Genomic DNA, 13,119 nt, shown 5'->3' with positions numbered 1-13,119 from the left:
TTTCTGCTGTAAGAAGGGATGACATATTAGCGGGTTCCTCAAATGAGGCTATTTGGGTGGAATTGAGAAATAGAAAAGGGGCATGCACCTTACTGGGTGTATACTACAGACCCCCAAACAGTCAGAGGGAAATAGAAGAACATATTTGTAGGCAAATCTCGGGGGTGTGTGAAAACAACAGGGTAGTAATAGTAGGAGATTTCAACTTCCCGAATATTGATTGGGATAGCCAAAGTGTCAAGGGCCCTGAGGGTGCAGAGTTCCTAAGGGTCATCCAGGAGGGCTTTTTGAGCCAATATGTTGAAAGTCCAACAAGGGAGGGGGCGGTATTGGACTTAATCTTGGGAAATAAGGCCGGACAGGTGGCTGAAGTGTCAGTGACAGAGCATTTTGGTGACAGTGATCACAATTCAGTGATATTTAAGGTGGTAATGGAAAAGGATAAAGAGGGACCAGAGGAAAGAGGAAAATGTCTAAATTGGGGCAAGGCCGATTTTAATCTGATAAGGCAGAAGTTGGCCCTGGTGGACTGGGATCAGCTTCTCATGGGGAGGACCGCATCAGAACAGTGGGAGTCATTCAAAGGTATAATTGAAAAAGTACAGAGGAAGCATGTTCCCCTAAAGTTTAAGGGTGGGACAAACAAGTCCAAAGAACCTTGGATGTCGAACGATATAGTAGGATTGATTCGAAAAAAAAGGGGGGCTTTTGGAAGGCATAAAGAACTTAAGGCACAGACATCATTAGAGGAATACAGAAGGTGTAGGGCAGTTCTTAAAAAAGAAATTAGGAGAGCAAAAAGGGGCCATGAGATAGCACTAGCGGGCAAAATAAAAGAAAATCCCAAAGTGTTCTATAAGTATATCAAGGGTAAGAGGATAACGAGGGAAAGAGTGGGGCCCATCAGGGACCATAGTGGAAAGCTGTGTGCGGAGCCAGAGGATGTAGGAGATGTTTTAAATGAATTTTTTGCATCTGTTTTTACGAGGGAGGAGGGCGATGCGGATTTAGAAATGGAGCAGGAGGGTTGTGATGTTCTTGAGCATATTGCTATTGACAGGGAGGCGGTGCTGGAGGCTCTGGCAGGCTTAAAAGTGGATAAGTCTCCGGGCCCTGACGAGATGTATCCCAGGATGCTGAGAGAGGCAAGGGAGGAGATTGTGGGGGCTCTGGCACAAAATTTCAGAGCCTCTCTTGCAACAGGGGATGTACCGGAGGACTGGAGGATAGCTAATGTGGTGCCATTATTTAAAAAGGGCAGTAGGGATAAACCTGGGAACTACAGGCCGGTGAGTCTGACATCGGTGGTGGGGAAGCTGCTAGAAAAGATTCTGAGGGACAGAATCAGTCTTCACTTGGAGGATCGAGGGTTAATTAAGGATAGTCAACATGGCTTTGTTAATGGAAGGTCGTGTCTGACTAACTTGATTGAATTTTTTGAAGGGTGACCAAGGAGGTAGATGGGGTAGTGCAGTGGATGTGGTATACATGGATTTCAGTAAGGCTTTTGACAAGGTCCCACACAGGAGACTAGTCAAGAAGGTAAGAGCCCATGGGATCCAGGGCACCTTGGCAAAATGGATTTAAAAAATGGCTTAGTGATAGAAGGCAGAGGGTGATGGTAGAAGGTTGCTTCTGTGACTGGAGGCCGGTGTCCAGTGGGGTGTCGCAGAGATCGGTGTTGGGTCCCTTACTGTTTGTAATCTACATTAATGATCTGGATGTCAACGTACAGGGCATGATCAACAAGTTTGCAGATGACACAAAGTTAGGGGGGGGTGGTGAATAGCGAAGAAGGGATCTGCAAGCTGCAGGAAGATATAGATGAGATGGTCAGATGGGCGGAGCATTGGCAGATGGAATTTAATCCTGAAAAGTGCGAGGTGATGCACTTTGGCAGGAATAACTTGGAGAGGGAGTACACCATGAATGGAAGGACCCTAGGGAAGACAGGGGTACAGAGGGACCTTGGAGTGCAGGTACACAAGTCCTTGAAGGCAGCAGGACAGGTGGACAGGATGGTCAAAAAGGCATATGGGGTACTGGCCTTCATTAGCCGGGGCATCGAATATAAAAGTAGGGGGTTAATGATGGAATTGTACAGAACACTGGTGAGGCCACAGCTGGAGTATTGTGTACAGTTCTGGTCACCACATTATAGAAAGGATGTGATAGCTTTGGAGAGGGTGCAGAGGAGATTCACCAGGATGCTGCCAGGGATGAAGGGCCTCGGCTATGAGGAGAGATTGAGCATACTGGGGTTGTTTTCCCTGGAGCAGAGAAGGTTGAGAGGGGACATGATCGAGGTGTACAAGATCATGAGGGGCATAGATAAGGTAGATGGCGGGGAACTTCTTCCACTGGTGGAAGGTTCAACAACGAGGGGACATAGATACAGGGTAAGAGGAGGGAGGTTTCGGGGGGACGTGAGAAATAACTTTTTCACCCAGAGGGTGGTTGGAGTCTGGAACTCACTGCCTGGGGTGGTGGTGGAGGCGGGAACACTCACAATGTTTAAGAGGCATTTGGATGGGCACTTGAAATGCTACAACATTCAGGGCTACGGTCCAAATGCGGGAAAATGGGATTAGAATTAGACTGTGTTTGGTAACGGGCGGCGCGGACACGATGGGCCGAAGGGCCTCTTTCTGTGCTGTAGGACTCTATGACTCTATGACTCTATGAGATTGTGGTAGAAGTTCAGGATAGCTGGGCACTATGACTGATTCCCTTGGATGACAGTGAAATAGTGAATAAGCACTCAGACTGTTGACCTTCAATGAATCAACTTGGGTAACTTACAGGTCAATGGTATGAGCATTGAATTCTCCAATTTTAAGAAACACAACCTCCCTTTTCCCTCTAATTCCTGTGTCCCCCCCCCCCCGTCCCCCCGTACCTATTTCGCCCACTATCCCTCCCCTTCCCCCAGTCCCCTTCTAACTATATCCCTCCCTCTGGCTTTACTGTTCACTCCTCTCCTAACCTGACACCCTTTTGTATCCTTTCATCGCTAGCCTTTGTCACCCAACTGCCAATCAATCCACCCTCACCTAAATCCACCCATCACTTACCTGGCATTGTCCTGCCCATAGATGGACACAAAAAGCTGTTGTAACTCAGTGGGTTAGGCATCATATCTGGAGAAAAGGAATAAGTGATGTTTCGGGTCAAGACCCTTCTTTAGACCATCAGGGGAAAAGGAAACAAGGGATATAGAACAAATGAATGAAAGATATGCAAAAAAACTAACGATGATCAAAGAAACAGTCCATTGTTGACTGTGGGCTCGGTGATAACGAGTTGTACAAATAATGAAACTCACCAAGACATCAATGAAACTAGTACAACGACTAAGGTGGGAGGTGGAAAGAGAGAGAGTGGATGCAAGGGTTACTTGAAGTTAGAGAAATCAATATTCATACCGCTGCCCAAGCGAAATGTGAGATGCCGTTCCTCCAATTTGGCAACCGGGAGATCACATAGGCCAAGGTGGACTGAGCAAAGCTGTTCAGCAAAACAATCGCCCAGCCTACGCTTGATCTCACTGATATATAAGAGTCCACACCTGGAACAACAGATACAGTAGATGAAGTTGAAGGAGGTGCAAGTGAACCTTTGCTTAACCTGAAAGGACCTGGACAGAGTCGATGGAGGAGGTGTAGGGACAGGTGTTGAATCTCCTGTGGTTGCACAGGGAAGGTATATGGGAAGGGGGTGGTTTGGGTGGGAAGGCATGAGTTAACCAGGGAGTTACGGAGTGAATGGTCTCTGCGGAAAGGGGTCGAGATGGGAAGATGTGATTAGTGGTGGATCCCGTTGGTGGTGGTGAAAATGTCGGAGGATTATGTGTTGTATGCGATGGTTGATGGGGTGAAAGGTGAGGACTGTGGGGGTGGGGTCTCTGTCCCTATTGCGATAGGGGGGAGGAGAAGCAAGAGCAGAGCTGTGGAGTACCAAGAAGACACGCGTGAGGGCCTCATCTATGATAGAAGAGGGGAACCCCCGTTATCAAAAGAATGAGGACATCTTGGATGTCCTGATATGGAACACCTCATTTTGGGTGCAGATGCGGCACAGACGGAGGAATTGGGAGTAGGGGATCGAGTCTTTGCAGGATGTAAGGTGGGAAGGTGTAGTCTAGATAGTTGTGGGAGTCAGTAGGTGTTATAATAAGTGGCAAGTTACATTTTGTGCCACATGTTTCAGGTGATGACTGTCTCCAACAAGAGAGAGCAGAACCATTTGATTTTTCTTCACCATCATTGAGTCTCTCATCATGTCCTAAGGAGGTCTCCATTGCCCAGAAACTCAACTGGAACAGCCGTATACATACCGTGACTTCTATTCAATGTATAAATTTGCAGACGACACCACTATTGTGGGCTGGATATCAAATAATGGTGAGGCAGAGTACAGGAAGGAGATTGAGTACGTCGTGACCTGGTGTCGAGACAACAACCTTTCTGTCAATGTCAGCAAGACAAAGGAGATAGTGTTTATATGGCGCCGAAATACCGATGGTTGAAAGCTTCAAATTCCTAGGAGTAAACGGCACCAACAACATCTCCCGGACCACCCAAATTGAACTAAGAAAGCACACTAACTTCCTTAGAAGGCTTCGGAAGTTTGGCATGTCCCCAACAACTCTCACCAACCTCTACAGATGCGCCATAGAAAGTATTTTATTGTGATGCATCACAGTGTGGTTTGTGAACAGCTCCATCCAAGACCACAAGAAATTGCAGAGAATTGTGGACACAGCCCACACCATCACACAAACCAACCTCCCTTCCATTGACTCCATTTATACCTCACTCTGCCTCGGCAAGGCCAGCAGCATAATCAAGGACGAGTCGTTCCAAGGCCACTCTCTCTTCTCCCCTCTCCCATCAGGCAAGAAGTATGAAAACACACACCTCCAGATTCAGGGATCGTTTCTTCCCAGCTGTTACCATCCTACCACATCTAGAGAGCGGTCCTGAACTACTGTGTACCTCAATGGAGACCGTTGGACTATCTTTAATCAGACTTTACTGGCTGTATCTTGCACTAAATGCTATTTGCGTTATTCCCTTTATCATGTTTCTGTACACTGAATGGCTCGATTGTAATTGTGTGTTGTATTTCCGCTTACTGGTTTGCACGCAACAAAAGCTTTTCACTGTACCTCGGTACACGTGGCAATAAACTCAACTCAAGAGCAGCGGCTGGGTAGCCTTCGGTGAGTGACTCACCTTCTGACACTTGAAGATTTTTCCACCATTTTACAACGCACAAATCAAGAACATGATGGAATACTCTCGACTTGACTGGATGAGTTAAACTCCTACAACTCTCAGGTAGCTTGACACTATCTAGGAGAATGCAGCCTGCTTGATTGGTATCCCATCATCTATCCTAAACATTCATTCCCTCTGCTGTCTGCACACAGTTACTGCAGTGTGTACCATCTCTAAAATATACTGTACAGCAGTTCCTCACTATCTACATCATCTCTGAAACCGAACCCTGCCACCAAGAAGAATAATGGCAATTGGTTCATGGAAAAACCACAAAATGCAGGTTCCTCTCCAAGTTGCACATCATGCTGACTTGTCCCCAGAGCAGGAGCATCCACGTCACGGGGCTGGAAACTGGAAGTGTCCTGAGCTAATTCTGCTACCACGTCGTCTACTGTACAAATGAGGTTCCCACTGATTGTGGCCGGAAGCTTGCGCCCTTTTCAGGACAGACGATGACAGTGATGTAACATTTGTATGACGGACACAAAAGAGGAAGATGCTGACATGGAAATAAAACACCAGTCCTTCATTGACACTGGGTTTAAATCCTAGAATTTCCCTTCGCAAAAGGGAAAGAGTACACTTACAAAAGTACAGCAGCAGTTTGAGAAAGTGATTCATCATCACCTTCAGGGTAATAATGCACGGGCATGCAATTCTGGCGAGGACAGTGACACCAGATCCAGAAAATCAATTCAAGAAAATATGCAATATAAATGGCATGCTGTTTTTCAAAATTAAAAAATGAATCACTTTTCACAGAATACAATTTTCTCTGCCCTTGGAGCCGTAGTTTTTATTTCACTGGTCCAATTAAGTTTCTGATCAATGGTGAGCATGAGAGAAATGATGGTAGGTGAATGTCACACTGAGATGATTAAACACTCTTTCATTGGCATTGTCAACATATGACAATGTATGACACAATTGCCACATGCCCATTCGTTAATCCTGGATGGATTGTCCATGTTTTCCTATATGCAGGAACAAACCATTTCATTATCTGAGGAGTTCCAAGTGGAATTGCACACTGAACACTTATCATGAATGTTACTGTTTGTGACTTAGTTGTTTAATTGTTCACACGATAATCAATAGAGCTTCAGTCCAATTTGCTATTACATAGCTCTATCTGTAACATGGTACTTCTGATGCTTAGTAGAAATGTTGTCCTTTCTTTCACCTCCTTCGGAATGATGTCTTATTCTTAGCTAAAGTTGGTGCTGCTCATGAACAGACTACTACACTTTAATGAACGAGAGTTGGTGTCCCGGCTTATTATTTATATACCATACATTAAAGTTCCCAGAGTGTTGATGTCTAAGTATAATTGCTTCTGCAGCCACATTTGGATTTGAATTCACATTTGTAGATCATCCATCCAGTCCCTTGATTACTAATCCAGTAACATAACTATTATGTTAACATAGCTACCAAGAATTCTAACTTAAAAGAATTTATGTAGTCACAATGGTGCAGTGCATCTGTGATAAATTGTTTTCAACCTCATAATATTTAATTTAATTTTATAGATAGATGTGGAGGACTGTTATCGACGAATAATGGACAGCTCAATTCTCCGGGATTTCCAAACTTATATTTAAACGATCTTAATTGCAAATGGCTAATTAGATCACCAGATTACGACAATAAAGTAAGTAATTCCACAACAAAATATTGCTAACCACTGGTCACAGAAATGATTAGGTCCAAGTGGAGTGTCCCCTGAGATCTTAAAATTCTACTTTATTTGTAGTAAGTAGTGGAGTCCGAACTGAGAAACACTATATTATGATTTTCATCCATCATTAAACATTATCACAAGTAATAATTACTTATTACTTAACGTCACCCATTCCTTCTCTCCCGAGATGCAGCCTGACCTGCTGAGTTACTCCAGCATTTTGTGAATAAATCGATTTGTACCAGCATCTGCAGTTATTTTCTTATAATAATTAATGATGTCTGAATTCTAATTAATCCCACAAAAAGTAAAAATACACACCAAATACAAATATATACTTTATTTGATTTTCATATCGGAGTGTGAGAATGCTAGTAGACCATTTGGCCCCACACAGCTGTTTCAGAATTCACTAAAATCATGGCTCATCTAAAACCTAAGTCCAATTTCACTGAACATCATTAGCTAATACAATCCATCAACCTCAGGTTTTAAATGAATCAGTTGTTGATAGAGGAGAGTTTCAAACTTTTAACCTATGTGCATTGAAATTATTCCTAGGTTGACTCCTGTAAGCACTGGCTCTCATGATTAGATGATCTACCCTGCTATTAGATTTTTGATCGGAATTTGTTTCTATTTATCTACCTTCAGTTGTCAGTATTTTGAAAACTTCAATCAACTCACCTTTCAGCTTTATAAATTCTCACATGGTTTGTGAAATTTCTGCTTAGTGTCATTTTTATAAAGAACTCAATCCAAGGTCAATATATCCCTCATAAATTGGAAGTTTCTAAGTTGATCACAGTACTACCAGCATGGTCTTACCAAGGCTTATTCACAGCATGTTTTTTTACCGTCTTGTTTATAAACTTTACCATAAACCATAATGATTATCTCCAATCTGATATTTAATTATTTTTGTACTTGGACAAAAAAAATCTTTTTCGATTACTGCGAATCTGATTGTTCACCATCTATTTCATTATCTTTAAGTATAGATTAGTTTAGTTCAGAGATACAGCATTGAAGCAGGCCCGTCGGCCCACTGAGCTCATGCCGACCAGCAATCCCGTACAATAACACTATCCTACATACACAAGGAACAATTTACAATTATACCAAGCGAATTAACCTACAAACCTGTGTATCTTTGGAGTGTGGGAGGAAACCAGGGCTGTCGGAGAAAACCCATGCAAGTCACAGGGAGAATGTACGAACTCCATACAGACAGCACTCACAGTCAGGATCGAACCTGGGTCTCTGGCGCTGCAAGGCAGCAACTCTACCGTTGCGCCACCATGCCGCTCTTATAGAGTTGTAGAGTTGTACAGGTTGGTAATGGGCCCTTGAGCCTGCCACATCCACCACAATCTTTTTACCCCCTGCAATAAACTAATTTACCCACATAAGGTCCATATCTTTCCATGCCTTGCCTATTTAAGTGTCCGTCCAAATGACTTAAACATAGTGAATGTATCTAATTCCACCACATCCTCTGGCAGTGAGTTCCAGATATCACTTGAAAGTAGATGCTTTATAGAACATGGAGCAAGAACAGGCCCTTCAACCCACAATGTCAATGCTGAACATGATTGCATGACCATTTATTATCTACCTGCACATAATCCATATGTTATATGAGAATGGGTCTGTGACCCATAGTGCTGTGGCTATAGCGCTATGTTTAAAGACCATAGCACTGTGGCCAGAACGCTGCAGTCGACAGCTCTTTGTTTAAATTCCCACGCGTTGTTAACAGCGCTCTGTTTAAATCTTTGTGTGCCAAACCGGCAGCAATGTGTGTATTACCTTTACGCGCCAAGTCTGTAGCGCTGTATTGCTTTACGCGCCAGTCTGCAGCTGATAGCGCTTTGATCCCAAGAGGTGGGGGGGGGGGGGGATTGCTGGGATGGAGTCCCCTGCCATTGGTCATAGTTTGAATTTGGGAGCAGTGCTATTGGCCAGGACTTACCGGCGGTTATTTCAACACCTGATTTCTTACCTGTATAAAGGCCGGCGCCAGTAAGGCAGAAGTTTGTTGAGGTTTATGTACAAGAGAGGTTCACCGGAAAGAGAGAGAGAGAGTGAGATGCCGCTATCATGTCTGCCTCAACCATCACCCCAGCGTTCCAAGCATTCACCACCCTTAATGTAAAAAAACTTTCCCTGAACATCTCCCTAAACTTTGTCACTCTCCCAATAAAACTTCTAGTATTCTAGTAATGCCTTCTAGTATTTCATTTTTCCATCCTAGAAAAATGTTTCTGACTATCTACGCTATCTATTCCTCTCATTACATATTTCTATCAGGTCTCCTGACATTTCAGAGAGAACAATCCAAGTCTGTCCAACTGTCTATAGCTAACACCACCTAATCCAGGCATCATTCTGCACCCTTTCCAAAGGCTCCACAGCCTTCCTGTAATGGGTTGACCAGAACTGCACGCAATACTCCAAATGTGGCCTCACCTAAGTCCTATAAAGCTGTATCATGATTTCCTGACTCGTATACTTGATAACTTAAGGGCAGCATGTTGGCGTGGCGATAGAGCTACTGCTTTACAGTGCCAGAGACCTGGGTTCGATCCTGACTAAGGGTGCTTGTCTGTATGGAGTTTGTACATTCTCCTTGTGACCTGTGTGGGGTTTTTTTCTGAGATCTTCGATGTCCTCCCACACTCCAAAGATGTACAGGTTATCCATAATCCCTATATCTTTGTCGCCTCCTCAAAAAACTGAATTAAGTTAGTAAGTCACGATCTACCATGTACAAAGTCATGTTGACTGTCTCTAATTAACCTATTCTCTTCCAAACGGCATCAAATCGTATCCCGAAGAATCATCTCCAATAGATTCCCCACCACTGACGTGAGATTCACCAGCCTAAAATTCCCTGGATTCTCTCTATTTCCCTTCTTAAATAAAGGAACAATGTATTTTTCTCCTTACATTGAAATTCACATACCATAGTTCACATATTCTCTTAATCTATTAATAGTACTTTGGCATACAATAGCATATTTGATACCATATACAACATCAACTACCTTTATATCATTAAAAACATTGAAAATCTATTTTCTATCCCATTACCCAGTATCAAATTAAAGCCCTTATTGCTTTTTGTCTTAACCATTAACCAGAATTTTTTTCTGGTATTGATTGGAACTCGGATCCTAAATGTTTAGGATCCTAACTCTTGATTCAAAAAACCCAAAAGCTTATTTTAGAACTTATTTTTAAACAATGGGCATTAGATTTGTTTAAAGATTAGTTTGAACTTTGAAGGAAAAATTGTGGAAGTTAATAATAATAATAATAATAATAATAATATTCATTTATTGTCATTGCAACGAGTACAACGAAATTAAAAAATAGCCAATCCTGACGGTGCGTACAACATATATGCAATAAATGCAAAAACAAATAAATACATAAATACATAAATACAATTATATTAAGTACAAGATTTTTTAACGGTGTTGCCTAGTGCAAAGGTAGTGTTCAGTTCTCGTATGGCCCTGGGGTAAAAACTGTTCTTAAGTCTGTTTGTTCGGGATTTGATCGACCTGAAACGTCGACCAGAGGGCAGATGAACAAACAGACGGTGGCCGGGGTGGGATGGATCTTTTATTATTTTGCCTGCTCTACTTAATAATAATAATAATAACAATAATAATAATAATAATAATAATAATAATAATAAATCCCCAGGGCCAGATAGGCTGCATCCCAGAGTGCTTAAGGAGGTAGCCCCAGAAATAGTGGATGCATTAGTGATAATTTCTCAAAACTCTTTAGATTCTGGAGTAGTTCCTGAGGATTGGAGGGTAGCTAATGTAACCCCACTTTTCAAAAAGGGAGGGAGAGAGAAAACAGGGAATTACAGACCAGTTAGTCTAACATCGGTAGTGGGGAAAATGCTAGAGTCAGTTATTAAAGATGGGATAGCAGCACATTTGGAAAGTGGTGAAATCATTGGACAAAGTCAGCATGGATTTATGAAAGGTAAATCATGTCTGACGAATCTTATAGAATTTTTCGAGGATGTAACTAGTAGAGTGGATAAGGGAGAACCAGTGGATGTGTTATATCTGGACTTCCAGAAGGCTTTCGACTAAGGTCCCACAAAAGAGATTAGTATGCAAACTTAAAGCACACGGTATTGTGGGTTCAGTATTGATGTGGATAGAGAACTGGCTGGCAGACAGGAAGCAAAGAGTAGGAATAAACGGGTCCTTTTCAGAATGGCAGGCAGTGACTAGTGGGGTACCGCAAGACTCAGTGCTGGGACCCCAGTTATTTACAATATAAATGATTTGGACGAGGGAATTGAATGCAACATTTCCAAGTTTGCGGATGACACGAAGCTGGGGGGCAGTGTTAGCTGTGAGGAGGATGGTAGGAGGCTGCAACGTGACTTGGATAGGTTAGGTGAGTGGGCAAATGCATGGCAGATGCAGTATAATGTGGATAAATGTGAGGTTATCCACTTTGGTGGCAAGAACAGGAAAGCAGACTATTATCTGAATGGTGGCCGATTAGGAGAAGGGGAGATGCAGCGAGACCTGGGTATCGTGGTGCACCAGTCATTGAAAGTAGGCATGCAGGTGCAGCAGGCAGTGAAGAAAGCGAATGGTATGTTGGCATTCATAGCGAGGGGATTTGAGTATAGGAGCAGGGAGGTTCTGCTGCAGTTGTACAGGGCATTAGTGACACCACACCTGGAGTATTGCGTACAGTTTTGGTCTCCTAATCTGAGGAAAGACATTCTTGCCATAGAGGGAGTACAGAGAAGGTTCACCAGATTGATTCCTGGGATGGCAGGACTTTCATATGAAGAAAGACTGGATAGACTCGGCTTGTACTCGCTGGAATTTAGAAGATTGAGGGGGGATCTTATAGAAACTTACAAAATTCTTAAGGGGTTGGACAGGCTAGATGCAGGAAGATTGTTCCCGATGTTGGGGAAGTCCAGAACAAGGGGTCACAGTTTAAGGATAAGGGGGAAGTCTTTTAGGACCGAGATGAGAAAGTTTTTTTTCACACAGAGAGTGGTGAATCTGTGGAATTCTCTGCCACAGAAGGTAGTTGAGGCCAGTTCATTGACTATATTTAAGAGGGAGTTAGATGTGGCCCTTGTGGCTAAAGGGATCAGGGGGTATGGAGAGAAGGCAGGTACGGGATACTGAGTTGGATGATCAGCCATGATCATATTGAATGGCGGTGCAGGGCAAGGCTCGAAGGGCCGAATGGCCTACTCCTGCACCTGTTTTCTATGTTTCTATGTCTATGTAATAATAATAATAATAATAATAATAATATAAGAATAATATAAGAATAATAAGAATAATAATGTCAGGATAATATTTTACAAATTAATATTTCAGAACCTCATGAAAAGTATATCTCCTGAATTGCAAAGTCAGATAGCTTCTGTGAATTAACTAATTCCGGGGAAAAGATAGTCATGCAGAATGTTTAATGAATAATTCAGAAAATTACTTCAAATGATATTAGTAATATTCTGATGTTAGTGTGGATCTAAGAAAAGGATTGTCCTTACAGTATATTAGAAGATGTAACATCAAATGGAAATCTGAATGATCAATCAATAATCGATACAAAAATTTCTTGAAATATTAACAGTAAGGTAACAATGCGCATCATTATTGCATAGAGTGCACCAATACAGAAAAATACCATTCAGTATGGCTAGTCTGTGCCTGTTCATCGTCCACATAATCTATCCCTAACCCTATTTCTAATCCAATCAGCATATCCATCATGATTATCATTGCAATAATCCCGTTAGCAAATAGGTGTATTCCATTTAGGCCTCTCTGGAGGAGTGAAAACATATTTTCTATATTTATACAATGATACGCTTCCATAATCCTGCATTGCAAAAATCCCTATCCTCAACATTCAGTTGCCAAGGGGAAAGAAAACAGCTTTAATCATTCCTGATAGATATAGACATTCTGTTCAGAATTCATCCGTGTTAATCTTTAATGCATAATAGACCTTTTATAATATAGAGAGTAGAACTGGGACAGAATTTTAAATATATGTACTCAGATATTTCAGTCACTAGTAAAGTGAGAACACTCATGATAACTTCAAATAACCTTCCCACAAAGTATT

At 42.4% G+C, this 13,119-nt stretch overlaps 1 protein-coding gene across 1 annotated transcript in view; it reads left to right on the top strand.

The window, feature by feature from the left end:
- Window positions 1-13,119, top strand: part of LOC144602058 (astacin-like metalloendopeptidase) — a 131,967-nt gene that overhangs the window by 86,447 nt on the left and 32,401 nt on the right. The window contains exon 11 of the mRNA XM_078414740.1: window positions 6,818-6,939. Coding sequence (XP_078270866.1) covers window positions 6,818-6,939 — 122 coding nt within the window. The remainder of the gene's footprint in view (window positions 1-6,817; window positions 6,940-13,119) is intronic.

This window comes from Rhinoraja longicauda, chromosome 18 (genome assembly GCF_053455715.1).
Source record: "Rhinoraja longicauda isolate Sanriku21f chromosome 18, sRhiLon1.1, whole genome shotgun sequence".
Lineage (NCBI taxonomy): Eukaryota > Metazoa > Chordata > Chondrichthyes > Rajiformes > Arhynchobatidae > Rhinoraja > Rhinoraja longicauda.
Note: the sequence above shows the minus strand (reverse complement) of the source record. Positions and strands in the feature narration are given on the sequence as shown.